This window comes from Portunus trituberculatus, chromosome 3, assembly GCF_017591435.1.
Source record: "Portunus trituberculatus isolate SZX2019 chromosome 3, ASM1759143v1, whole genome shotgun sequence".
NCBI classification, from domain to species: Eukaryota; Metazoa; Arthropoda; class Malacostraca; order Decapoda; family Portunidae; genus Portunus; species Portunus trituberculatus.
In genome coordinates this window covers 6331515-6345742 of record NC_059257.1, presented here as the reverse complement: position 1 = coordinate 6345742, position 14228 = coordinate 6331515, and the positions used below count along the sequence as shown (strand labels likewise).

The 14228-nt window shown below is 41.9% G+C and overlaps 1 protein-coding gene and 1 long non-coding RNA gene across 3 annotated transcripts; both read left to right on the top strand.

Moving 5' to 3' along the window:
- The first annotated feature begins 1905 nt into the window (after positions 1 to 1905).
- On the top strand, positions 1906 to 7393 carry LOC123508855 (transcriptional repressor protein YY1-like). Of its 2 annotated transcripts, none has more exons than XM_045262828.1 (5): positions 1906 to 2443; positions 4871 to 5076; positions 6121 to 6279; positions 6384 to 6553; positions 6890 to 7393. In XM_045262828.1, exons 1-5 carry the CDS (start codon positions 2017 to 2019, stop codon positions 7014 to 7016), a joined length of 1089 nt encoding a protein of 362 aa, XP_045118763.1. In that variant the 5' UTR covers positions 1906 to 2016; the 3' UTR covers positions 7017 to 7393. The 2 variants fall into 2 exon arrangements, with proteins under 2 accessions (XP_045118763.1, XP_045118774.1); XM_045262839.1 differs by having other exon boundaries at positions 1908 to 2443; positions 4892 to 5076.
- Positions 7394 to 9426: 2033 nt separating this feature from the next.
- On the top strand, positions 9427 to 14012 carry LOC123508877. Its single transcript, XR_006676020.1, has 2 exons — positions 9427 to 10356; positions 13903 to 14012. It is a non-coding gene; the product is annotated as an uncharacterized LOC123508877 (long non-coding RNA).
- Positions 14013 to 14228: the final 216 nt, after the last annotated feature.

The window sequence follows — 14228 nt, the reverse complement described above, 5'->3', positions numbered from 1 at the left end:
TCTCTCTCTTCTCTCTTTTGCTCTCCTGACACGTGGTGAAGTTGCCAATTGTTCTTTTTCCACTGACTCACAGGGCTGACTCAACTAAATTTCTCCTTTTGTTTCTTTCATAAAATTTTCTGTGTACTGTTGCGTGTTTGTTCATCTGGGTGCCTGAAGTGTGTGTGTGTGTGTGTGTGTGTGTGTGTGTGTGTGTGTGGTTATATTTGTTTGTTTCTTACTTAACACGCATGTCTGTGAATTAATTAGCCTGATTATGTTATCTCGAAACTTTTCAAAACATTACGTAAATATAGTCACTCTGGAATACATTGTCTTGTTTCCCTCATATAGTGCTACAGGTATATGTCTTACTTCATAAACATATATATACCATTTCCTGTCTCATCAATAACTTACACCAATATCTTTTAAGCGGTAACTCAAGAATCTTAACACTATTACACCCAAACATAATTGAAATATCCCTTACCAACATATAACCTTTTAGAACTCCTCCTCCTCTTATTTCAAACTAAAGCTTTTAATTTTGATCTTCTAACTTGGTTATAGTGAGATTTCAATAAGCTTTCTGCACTATTAACAGGAGAAGCACTCTTGAGAACCCGCGGCAAATCCTCTCTGTGAGACTGTGGCCATTGACAAGATTCGTGGCGAGAGCGCAAAGCGTTTCAGAGAGTAATCATTTTTTTCCTCTCTTGTATGATACTGAAACTGTATAGTGATTATCTAAGACTGGTGCAGTAAAGTAAAATTGATATTGAGGTTCTATAGACGCATCACTGTTTTAAATTAAAGAGCGTGAACAAAAAAAAAAAAGCGCGTTTAAATTGTTCGTCTTCCCATGACAACTTCCAAGCAATCTCTTTTTTTTTTATCTCTTGTATGCAGATAAGATAATACGAACTTCTAGCATAGCAGAAATAGTAGTATAATATTTATAATCAAAAGTAAGAACAGTATAATAGTGAGCTGTTGATATTTAAGTCAATTGCAGTGCTGTTTCGTGCAGCTAGTAGTAGTAGTAGTAGTAGTAGTAGTAGTAGTAGTAGTAGTAGTAGTAGAAGGCCCATACTCTTCAATATTGCAATAGTAGCAGAAGTAACCGTGGATAGGATAACAAGATATTCAAATTAGTTTCAAGCACTCCTATTACTCTACTGAAGTGAAGTGATATATGTACCATCACCACTGTTTCGGAGCACCATATCCACACAGCAAGAACAATCATAATAGTAGCAGCAGTAGTAAATAGTAACCGCGATGGAAAGAGATTTATTAAAGCTTTACTTCTATTATTATTCTACCAGTGCACACAACAACAATGGAATACACATAACCAAAGCCTTCTCATCTTCAAAAACCACCCATACACTACCATTAATCTTTGAAATACTCCATACATCCTTTGCGAGTATGCAAGAAAACGAATACTATGAAAAATAATAACGTAAAATATTTCTGATAGCAACATTTGATAAAGCAACGTGACGCCATGCGCTAGTCAGCCCACGATACCTAAAAAGCATTAAGTTGACATTGATTTCTACCAATATGGCACACTGCAGGAAATTTTGACTACGGAAAAAGTAATAGGAATTTAATAGGCGTGGTTTGATCTAGAGAGATGTTGGTATAATGCTATAATTTAAGAATGAAAAAGATGAATATTATGATGGTGGTGGCAGCGAGAGAGTGAGGCAGACTGAGATGCCAAGTCAGGAGCATCTATAATATTATCTCCTCTTAAAACAAAACTGTCAAATACTCATTAAATACACTGGATATACGCATGAATATATTAGAAAGGTGTTGAAGGAGGTTTAAAGTCGTAGAATAGAGCAAATATAACATAAAAAAAACAAAATAACAAAGGGACACAAGTGGCGACGGAGGTGTGAGTGGATAGAGAGAGGGAGGGAGAGAGGGTCCGTGGGAGAGGAGGAGGTGGCGGTGTGTTCTCGCTCTCTCTCTCCCTCTCTTTCTCTCCTACTGTATCCCTTCCTTCCCGCTGCCATGTCGTCCTCGGATTTCGTGACGGAGGTGGAGGTGCAGCCGGAGATCCAGGAGGTGGAAATCGAGGCCATCCCAGTAGACATGCCCGTGGATGCCATAGAAACTTACGAGGCAGAACCGATCATCGCCCTCCAGCAACTACCTGAGGCCGGGCGAGAGGAGATAATTTTCCAGACACAGGAGGAGGTGGTGGGCGAGCAGGAGATCCCATATGAAATTCCAGTGCCCGTTGAGAATGATGTGTGCGTTGAGTCCTCCCCAGGCCCGTCCAAGCGGCAGAAAAAGGGTCAGAAGAGAAGACGCGAAGTGATCGAGGATTTCACAGCCACCACTTCCCTGGGACAGAAATGGGAACAGAAGCAGGTGCAGATAAAGACGCTGGAGGGCGAGTTCTCCGTCACCATGTGGTCTTCAGGTGTCGATGAAGGTAAGTGCCAGTGCCAGTGTCCTGCTGAGTGCCCTGTGAGGCTTGTGTCACTCAGGGCTTGGTAGGGAAGGGGACATTGCAAGGCAAGGTGGACTGGGGACGCGTGATCGATATGTCTCCGTTTGGTGGCTGTTTTGTGTGGTTTCCCTTGTTTGTGCGTGTCCGTAGGGCCTTGTTTTCCATTCTGCGGGAGTCTGTGTTTGTTTTTGTTTGGTGTCCGCCATGAAGGCCTGGGCGCAGCCATGTTAAATATGGCCTCGAAGTATGGCGGAAGGCGAGCAATGGCTGCCGACCGCCATGACTAGAAGCAGCTCCTTCTTCGCTCTTGCCTTTTTTCCTCTTACACCCATTTCTGTGCTTTCCATTAACTCTTGACCCCCACCACCTTATGCCTGCCGTAATGACCTTCCTTCTTACCCGCGTGGCGAGCGGTCAAGTGGTTTAATTAATTAATTAGAGACATTTTACTAGATGAAGACACCCTTAGATTCCTCAGACCCCCCCGTGACCCTGTGTTACCAAGCTGGCTCATGGACAACAATTCGTCTTTTTTAATCCCTTTCCTTTGCGTTAGGCTATCGAGGAGGTTATCAGATATTCTAGCCATCGTGCCGCATCTTTGAGTCTAGGTCATTTAGTGGAGGAATGCGTCAGGAGGGGAGAAAAACATCAATTCATAGGAATAACGCAAGCAACAGCGGCCATTTTGAATATTTGGGGTAAAGTTGAAATATTTTAATAACATTTTCTGGGTTAGATTGTTTTGATGACAAAGAACGTTGTGATTGTGTATGATTATGGCTATACTAATCACGATTTATTTTTTATTTGATCTGTTTAGTGTGTTGGTTTGGGGAAATTCCATAGAACGAATATCTATGACTAGAATATCAATGAATGTAGGAAGATAAACAAGAGTAATAGGAATTCACTCGCACAAGGCTTTATCATGTGTTCAGGTGGCAGTGGTGAGACCAGGGAGTGGGGAGTAGTGAGTGGTGGAATGATGAATGAGCGAAGGAGTGATTGAATGGGTGAGTGAAGTGAATGAATCAGTGGGTGACCTTGACCCTGCCAGCCGCATGCCGACCCACCTGCCGTCCCTCGGCCATCTTGCCCACGTGCACCACTTACCTTATTAAAACAGGAAACTCCATGAATCACTATAGAAATGTATATTACAGCCAAGTAGATGTACTATTAATGGGAACGTCCTAAAATAGTGTCTATGAACCCAATAAACATAATCTATTTAAATAAAAGGCCACAATAAATATAGATTAGTATGAACGGTCAAATGAATATAATATACATAAAAAGTCCTGAATTGCAATAGAAATATACATATAAGATACCACTTGATTATTTCAGTATTGTGATAAATTAAATATATTATAGTTGTAGTTTTAAGCTGCAAATGATGATATGATTTGTTTCAAGTGGTAAATAATGATGCTACTACTACTACTACTACTACTACTACTACTACTACTACTACTACTACTACTACTACTATACATTGAGTGGCCATTTTTAGTTTTAAGGTGTATGTATTGATGATACAATTAGTTTTAAGTGATGAATGATGAAAATGATGAAATAATCAGACACATTACAACACAACACACATAAGTTATTCACAGCCTTATCCATGTCAGTCACTGCTCTAAAAAGGAACAAATTAGTTAACCCAGACTATAGGAACAACACAATGATAGAAACAGTAATAGTAGTAACACAAATAGGGACATTCAAGCATCATTCACTTACTGTCCCTGGTGGGAAAAAAAAAAAAGCAAACCCAGACTAAAGAAACAACATAGTGATAGAAACAGCAATAATAGTAACAAAATTAGGTGATAACAGCAATAGTAATAAAAAAAATAGGTACATACATCACTCATTCACTGTCAAGGTTTAAAAAAAGAATAAATTAGGTAACCCAGACTAAGAAACACAAAATAATGATAGTGATAGCAGTAATGATGATAAAATAGTTGATAGTAACAGCAATAGTAATAATAAAAATAGGTACATACATCATTCATTCACAGTTATTGGTGAAAAAAAGTTAGTTGATCCAGACTAAAGAAACACAACTTAGTGATAGTAATAACAGTAATAAAAGAAAAAAAAAAATAGGTGATAGTAACAGCAATATTAATGATAGAAAAAAATACACACACATCACTCATTCACAATTATTGGTGGGAAAAAGAATAAATTAGTTAACCCAGACTAAAGAAACACAAAATAATGATAGTAATAGCAGTAATAATAACAAAATAGGTGATAGTAACAGCAATAATAATGACAAAAAAGGTACACACATCACATACTCAGTCACTGGTGGGAAAAAGAAGAAATTAGTTAACCCAGGCTAAAGAAACAATATGGTGATGTTAACAGCAAAAGTAATAATAACAGGTAATGCATGGTGCCTTCCAGATGAGCTGAGTAACCCTGAGCCAGATCCAGATTACACGGAGTACATGACCGGCTCGAACAAGAAGCTGGCGGGCATTCCTGGCGTGGACCTCTCGGACCCAAAACAGCTTGCAGAATTTGCCAAGATAAAACCCAAGAAAGCCAGTAGTGATGACATAGCGCGCACCATAGCCTGTCCGCACAAGGTAAGGGTGTCTGCCTGTTTGTCTGTCTGTTAATCTATCTGTCTGTCTATCTGTGTGTCTATTCTTGATGGTATAAGTGTTTGTAAGGTGTCTGTCTGTCTGTCTATCTATCTGTGTGCCTATTCTTGATGGTATAATTGTTTGTAAGGGTGTCTGTCTGTTAATTTCTTCATCTGTCTATCTGTGTGTCTGTATTCTTGATGGTATGAGTGTCTGGAAAGGTGTCTGTCTGTCTGTCTGTTAATTTCTTCATCTGTCTATCTGTGTGTCTATATTCTTGATGGTATAAGTGTCAGGAAAGTTGTCTCTATCTGTTAATCTATATGTCTATCTATCACTCCATCTGTGTATTCTTCATTTAACCCCTTCAGTACCATGACATGTTTTCATCTCCATTCTGGTTACTATTTGGTGATTTTATACAGCTTCAGAAACATATGTGGGGGTTGAAATAGTAAAGACTCAGGCCATTAATCTTCTGACACCTATGTACCCTTCCTAATCTAATCTAATCTAATCTAAATAAAATTGTCTCATCATACCCAAAAAATAAAGGTAAAAATGCATCCCTGTACTGAAGGGGTTAAGTAGGATGAGTGAAATTATTAGGGTGAAGTTGTGATGGTTTGGTTATATAGTAGGGAATGAGAATAAAGAGATTAGATTTGCATGGAACCTTTGAAATATTACAGATGAAAGAGGTACAAATATTTTTATTTGTAAATGTATGATATTCAAATTTGGTGGTCTTCAAAAAATGTGTGGTTATTTAACTTGTTTGGTAGAATGCTCTCTCTCTCTCTCTCTCTCTCTCTCTCTCTCTCTCTCTCTCTCTCTCTCTCTCTCTCTCTCTCTCTCTCTCTCTCTCTCTCTCTCTCTCTCTCTCTCTCTCTCTCTCTCTCTCTCTCTAACACATTTAAAAGAAAGCACTATGAAAATTAAACATACCCACCAATAAGATTCTTGATAATCTCACCACAGCAGTTTAAGAATTGACTTTTTCCTGTCTTTCTCAACACCAAGACTAACAAACCTATCTTCCAGGGCTGCAATAAAATGTTCCGCGACAACTCAGCCATGAGGAAACACCTACACACCCACGGCCCGCGTGTCCATGTGTGTGCAGAGTGTGGCAAGGCCTTCGTGGAGTCTTCAAAACTCAAGAGACATCAACTGGTACACACTGGAGAGAAACCGTTCCAGGTATGACCCATGGAATGTATTACTGACCACTACTGTGTTTATTAAGTGTAGTTGTGTGAGTAATATTGCTACACACACGCTGATGTCTCCTCTTCCTCCTACAGTGTACGTTTGAGGGGTGTGGAAAGCGGTTTTCTCTGGACTTTAATCTGCGCACTCACGTTCGCATCCACACGGGGGATCGGCCCTATGTGTGTCCCTTTGATGGCTGCAACAAGAAGTTCGCCCAGAGCACCAACCTTAAGTCACACATCCTGACCCACGCCAAGGCAAAGTGAGTCTTGGCTTGCTGTGGCTCTTCTCTCTCTCTCTCTCTCTCTCTCTCTCTCTCTCTCTCTCTCTCTCTCTCTCTCTCTCTCTCTCTCTCTCTCTCTCTCTCTCTCTCTCAAGTAAATGTTCAGCTTTCCCTTTCTTTTGTTTCTCCTATATCTCCTATATACTTTTTTCCCCCAAAGTTTTTTCTCACTCCCTATTTAGATCTCTCTTTTATGGACATTTATCTATCTCTGTATGTAGATAGAAAATGGAACACTATAGCTATCACAGTCTGTATTGATCTCTCCCGTCCCTTCCATGTGTTAATCATCTAACCTAACACTTTCCCTTGCAGGAACAACATGAGAGCGGCCACCAGCAGCACACCACAGTATGAAACAGACTACAACTCCACTCAGCAGTATGTCCAGGTGGAGATGCCCTCGCCAGATGACCAGCAGTTTGTCATTTACACCAGCTAATCCCTACCACAGGAGGAGGAGGAGGTGGTGCAGGTTTAGGATGGTATCTTTACTGGGAGGGGGGAGGGAGGGAGGGGTTTGGGTAGGGTGTAATTTAAGCATGCTTGTGAGATGCAATATTTGTGTCTCTGGTTTTTGAGGATTTACTGTGTTTATTTTTGTGTGTGTGTGTATGTATGTGTGTGTGTGTGTGTTTGAGCGTGTGTCAGTATGTGAAGGTGGATCCTGTGATTATATTTAACAGTTAACTGAGAGAACCCACTAGCTTGTAGGTCTTTCCATACATGTCATGGGATGTAAAAAGCTTATTCTCTTAATCTGCTGTCTGGTTCAGTTCACTACAAGTGTCTGCAGTAAATAAATTTCTCCCTTTTTCAGATTTTGTTTTACTCTTAACCTCTGTTATTCTTTTAATGTACATATGATTAGTCTATCTCTACACCAGGCTAACAATCTCACATGGGCATTACTGACAAGGCAACACACACACACACACACACCACTTACTCCCTCAGTTGTGGAAATGGAGTTCAGTGCACCACTCTACCGTATCCCAAAATTATAATTATTGCTTGATGAAAAACAATCTGTCTCTCTCTCTGTCCCTTTCTTTTGGTTCGTTCCTCTCTTTTGCTGAACAATAGAAAAAAAAATTGAATAACTTTAAAAAGATGTTGAAAGAGAAAAGGACAGTACTGGGATGAGGTGAGGTGTGTGTATCAGTGAGCACAAGGAAGACAAGCAATATGTTATGGGTGAAGAATGCACTGGTATATAATGAAGACCAATAATGATAAATGCAGCATCTCTGAATAGGAATAATATGAGGGAACGAGTATTTACCATGCTCTTTCTTTACTTGTGTTTCTCCTTTCTTGTCTCCTTTATTATTATCTCTCACTTTAATCTCTGCTCTCTCTTGTCTTGTTTTCCTCTCTCATCTTGTGTTTTCTTTGTCTTTTCTTGTGATTCCTCTTTATTCTTATCTTGTTAGCTGTTTTTAAAGGCCACTGAGATGATTAGCTGGGTTTTTCAAGGTGTTTTATGCTATAGATGCTGAAGACTAGTTGAATTGTTAGTATTATTATGAATACACTTGCAAATGTCCATATCTTCCCTCGGAGTATCTTAAAAATAGATGATGCCAAATACTTGTTAAACTGTTGGTAGAATCATGAATACACTCTAGCAAATGCCCATATCTTCTCTCAGATCAAGTTATAAATAGATGAAGCTAAATTAAACTTAGTGTAATTATAATTACACTTCTAAATCCCCATAACTTCTCTCAGATCATGTTACAGGTAGGTGATGCTGAATACTTGTTAAAACTAATAGAATCATGAATACAGTCTTGAAAATACCCATACCTTCTCTTGGAGTATGTTACAGGTAGGTGATGCTGAATGCCTGTTAAAACTAATAGTAGAATCATGAATACATTAGCAAATGCCCATACCTTCTCTTGAATCATGTTAGAGGTAGGTGATGATGAATACCTGTTAAAACTAATAGAATCACAAATACACACTTCTCCCATACCTTCTCTTGGATTACAGATTTGAGGCAAGCTGGTGCAGTATTTGGGGGTCAAGGCATGTGTGACCTTTCAGATCATGTTACAGGTTGGTGACTCTGAATACCTGTTAAAATAAGTAGAATCATGAAATACACTTTTCTCCCATACCTTCTCCTGGATCATGTTACAGAGAGTTGAGGCAAGACATTGCAGTATTTGGGGGTCAAGGCATGTGTGACCTTTCGGATTATGTTACAGGTAGGTGACTGAATACCTGTTAAAACTAATAGTAGAATCATGAAATACACTCTTCTCCCATACCTTTTGGATCATGTTACAGAGTTGAGGCAAGACGCTGCAGTATTAGGGGGTTGAGGCATGTGTGAGGAGTGGGGGTAAGGAATGAGCAACACCTTCTATCTTTATGTACAATATATTGCCCATGGCCAGGCAATACTTATCTTTATTATCACTTCTGCTCCAACAATTGTCCATAATACATAGCAGGAGATAAAAACATTTGCTCTTTCTAAGCATCGGAACGGAAAAATTCAAATTATTAATAAAGGATAAAAAAAAAAGGAGTGAGAAAATGTTTTGAGACACATTAACACACACACACACACACACACACACACACACACACACACACAGGCCTTGTTCACAGGAGACAATGAGCAGTTAACTTGATGAGAGAGAGAGAGAGAGAGAGAAACATACCCCTAGGGTCTTAAAATAACAGATAGAATAAGTGTCATTTGTTTCAAGAATCAATATTTAATTTATCTGTGTGTGTGTGTGTGTGTGTGTGTGTGTGTGTGTGTGTACACAAGCTGCCACTGGTGATATTCCTACTGCTAAAATTGTCTACTGTGAACAAGGCCTATAAGTCACACACACACACACACACACACACACACACATATACTTCAACTGGTCTAGGACAGAATTGTGCTGTTTTTTGTTATTTTCTTCTTTCCTTGCAGAGAGAGAGAGAGAGAGAGAGAGAGAGAGAGAGAGAGAGAGAGAGAACTAGACAGAAAATAACCACAGAAGGAAAGAAATCACAGACAAAAACTGTCAAAAAAAGAAGCATAAATACATACTTTTCCATCTGTCCCAGGGAACACAAGGGAACCAAGACTCAATTAATTAACCTTCCTAATAAATAAATAGGCACAAATAAGCGAAAACTAATACAAAAAAGAACTTAGTGTAACTTTCTCGAATTAACCTTTATGAGAAATCGTCGGGGTGTGGCGATGGAGCTGATAATAAACAAAACACCACAATGATAATAATAATAATAAAAACAAGGCGAGTGAAAATATCTTTGTATAGCGTCAGAGAGCGTTATGTATGTAAGGTAATAAGGTCTATGAGTTTGAACAGCTTATCATAACACGTTGCAAAATAATACATACGAGAAAAAAAATATATTAGGCGACGGAACATTACAAGATAAGAAACTACAGTAAAAAGAATTAATTATACATCACAGAGATTTGCAGAACTTTACAAACTTTATATAAACCTTTTTAACGGACCTTCACTGGTAGAGGGGAGGGACGGGGGGGCTAATATATAATAGGGGGGTAGGTGGCGTTGGGGGTGGAGGTTGTACGTGATAAAGTATAAAATTCTCCTATGGTTCTGTGTAAGATTAATTAGTGGTTGGTTTTAGAATACGGGAGGGAGAGATACCTTCATAAAATTCTGCATTGAGTTTCTGGCTTATGAGTAACGAGAGAGAGAGAGAGAGAGAGAGAGAGAGAGAGAGAGAGAGAGAGAGAGAGAGAGAGAGAGAGAGAGAGAGAGAGAGTCAACCAAAACAAATCCAAAGAGAAATAGATAAAAAAAAAAGTCAACAGAAATGCAGAGAGAGAGAGAGAGAGAGAGAGAGAGAGAGAGAGAGAGAGAGAGAGAGAGAGAGAGAGAGAGAGAGAGAGAGAGAGAGAGAGACAGAGACAGAGAGACATAAATACACAAAAATCAAATCCAGAGAGAAAAAGAAATGGATGAAAAAACGAAACAACCAAAATTTCCAGAGAGAGAGAGAGAGAGAGAGAGAGAGTGTGTGTGTACATAACCTCGGCGTGGTTCAGAGCAGATTCATTAAGCTTGGCGGCGGCAGAAAATTGACTATTGGTGTGTGTGTGTGTGTGTGTGTGTGTGTGTGTGTGTAGGCGCTGAACGAGTCAGGACTTAACACTGTACAGCCAGGCAGGCAGGCAGACAGACAGACAGACACCTTCAGGATGGATTGCTGGTCCCGTGACGTGTTTCAGACATGTTGGGAGGGTCGCGTGATTCGTCTTGGGAGAGAGAGAGAGAGAGAGAGAGAGAGAGAGAGAGAGAGAGAGAGAGAGAGAGAGAGAGAGAGCAGGGTTAAGTTAGTTTAGCATCTTAACGAGAACTAATAGCTTTAATAATCAAATAATTGTAAAAAAAATGAGAGAGAGAGAGAGAGAGAGAGAGAGAGAGAGAGAGAGAGAATCATACGGGTTAGTGATAATAATAGTAAACACAAACATTAAGATAAAAAAAAATATCTACAATAAATAAATACACAAATAATATCATTCTGTAATCAATAAAGCTAAATAGACAGTTGAAAAAAAAAACTACAGAAATCGTCATTCTGTAAGCAAACATAAGAAAAAGAACAAAAAATAAATAAGTAAACAAAACAGTAATAAAATAATAATGACAACAAAAACGAAAATATTTCTTTTAAATCTGAAACACATCACGTCATGGCGGCGGTGACGGTGGTGGTGGTAGTCTGAAGGCCTGACACTATGGCTTGGGCTGTGGGGGCTGAGGGGCGGCAGTCACCTATTGCAATACTGGGCTGGAGGGTCTAACAGGAAGTTCTCGGGTGGGCGGGGGCTGGGGGAGGGTTGTGTGCCTCAGCGTGTTGTCTATGCATGTGTGTTGCAAGCGAGTATTTATTCTTGAACTCCTTGCAACACACAGGACAGGTAGCATGTTCCATATTTGAGTGAACCATTCTTACGTGTCTGTTAAGATTATACGAAGTGATTGGCTTGTGGCACTGCGGGCAGGACACATAACCATCACTGCCAGCTAGGGGGCGTCTCCATGGCACCACAGCAGCAGTGCCTCCCCCTATACCCCCACTAGGTGCCATACCCCCGCCCCCAGTGTCCAGGTAAGTGACGGTAGGGGGCAGGTTCATATCAATAGTGGTAGCGTTCCCATACTCGAAGACCCGCAGTAGATCCAAGCCTGTAATTAGAGAAGAGGGATTAGTAAAGGTTTTATTGTGGGTTTGTGATTCTCTGCGCCGCATACCGCACCTCACAGCCCATATACCGCGCTCTCCTTCCCATCACGGCACCTCCTATACTGTACTCTGACTTATGATTCTAAAGGTGTGTGTGGGACTCGGCCCACACACACACACACACACACACACACACACACACACACACACGGGATGTTTATTCAAGTAAAGGCATGCTGGATATTTTTCACGTAAACACACACACACACACACACACACACACACATCGTTATCCAGCCCAGCAGACCCCAGCAGACGGAGGAGGAGGAGGAGGAGGAGGAGGAGGAGGAGGGAAGGAGGAGGAGGAGGGAAGGAGGAAGCACTTGATGAAATGACGTGAAAAACATAAATAATAAACAAATAATAAAATGGGAATAACCACAATAATTACCTAAGGAAAACATGGAATGGAGGAGGAGGACGAGGAGGAGGAGGAGGAGGAGGAGGAGGAAAATGAGGAACAAAGACAGAATAAACAGGAAAATTAAACGTATATTCTGAAACTATTTGGAGGAGGAGGAGGAGGAGGAGGTTGGCGGGGTTGCGGGCGTACCTGCGGGGTTACGGGCGTGGAGGTGCAGGTGGCGTGGGCGCAGTCTCCTCCAGATGAGTGTGGTACCACAGACCGGAAGTGTGGGCGGGAAGTACTTGTGGGTAGGCGGGTGGGGGGCCGAGAGGTGGGGGTGGGGAGTGGAGGAGCTGCTGGGGTGCTAAGTGGGGTTGGAGGTAGGTGGGGTGGAAGGGCGGGGAGCAGGTGTTGGGGAGGTGTTGTGGTGTGGTGGTGGTTGTGATGACTTGTGGGAGACAGATTGGGGGTGTAGGAGGTGGTGGTGGTGGTGGTGGCTGGGGTTGTGGTGTGAGTGGCTGTGGGGTGTTCTGGGTGGGGTTCTGTGAGGGTGACTGGGCTGGGGAGGGGTTGGTCTGGGCCTGGGGCTGGATTGGGGGAGTGGTCGGGGCTTGGGTAGGGGTCGTGGAGGAGAGGATGTTGTCTTGGGGGTGTGTGGTGGAGGCTTGGGGGTGGGCGTGAGGTTGGCGGGGGTGGTAGCGGGCCTGGTGAACGCTCAGACTGTGTTTATTCTTGAACATCTTGGAGCAGAGTGGACATCTTACCTCCAAGGAGTCGTGCGTACGTTTGAGGTGCAGAGAAAGGTACGACAGCTGCACCCGCTTACCACACACCGGACAGCCCACCACACTCGCCTCCTCGCCTCCACCACTCCCACCACCTGCCCCTCCACCTCCGCTGCCGCCGCCCCCGTACCGCCCCCCAGCCCCATACCCCCAGCAGGCACCCCCGCCACCCCCGGCAGCGGCACCCCAGGCCCTACCAGGCCCTCCAAACGCATCAGCACATCTGTAACAGGAATATTGTTAGATTAGGCCGGCCATGGGTCATCGCCGCCATAACAGTGCCACGAAGGATCGCCAGTATCAAATGTGTCAAAATATACCGTCAGCAGTATCACGGAGGTCTGACAGTGCCATATCAAGAGCCATTGTTAAAAGAAGTCAGGAGTGCCACAGAACGCTAAGTGCCAATAATGTTACTAGTGCCACGTGGTCTCTGGTGTCAAAAGAGCTGTCAACAGTGCCATAAGAAGAGCCTACATACAGTGCCATATAAATTTCACTAGAGTGGCATTATCAAAGTCCATGAAGAGAAGGCCAGCACAGAAGTATATACCGATGCCAAAAAATCCTTTAGTGGCATTAAAAAGAAGCCATAAAACAGAGCCATCAAATTCAGTGCCAAATAAAAAACGCTGACCATGGAATGATAGAAAAGACGAAGGCTTCCCCACCACCTAACCCAACACAGCATACAAGTGGTTGGATAGTAGAACTGAAGGACAATTGACGAAAAAAAGGAAAACAAACCCCTCACCGCCTAACCTGCCATTAAGAGAAACCTGATAGTAAAGTTGAAGGCTTCTCCCCACCTGCTGACTTAGAAGGGAAGGGAAGGAAAGCGATAAGAAGTAACAATAACAAGTTTATTATTATTATTGTAAACAAAGTATATCACAGCATTTCTCCTAAGATAATACATGAACCAGGAGAGAGAGAGAGAGAGAGAGAGAGAGAGAGAGAGAGAGAGAGAGAGAGAGAGAGAGAGAGAGAGAGAGAGAGAGAGAGAGAGAGAGAGAGAGAGAGAGAGAGAGAGAGAGAGAGAGAGAGAGAGAGAGAGAGAGAGAGAGAGAGAGAGAGAGAGAGAGAGAGAGAGAGAGAGAGAGAGAGAGAGAGAGAGAGAGAGAGAGAGAACCAACAATTCATGTCTTAATATTGAGAGAGAGAGAGAGAGAGAGAGAGAGAGAGAGAGAGAGAGAGAGAGAGAGAGAGAGAGAGAGAGAGAGAGAGAGAGAGAGAGAGAGAGAAACATTCA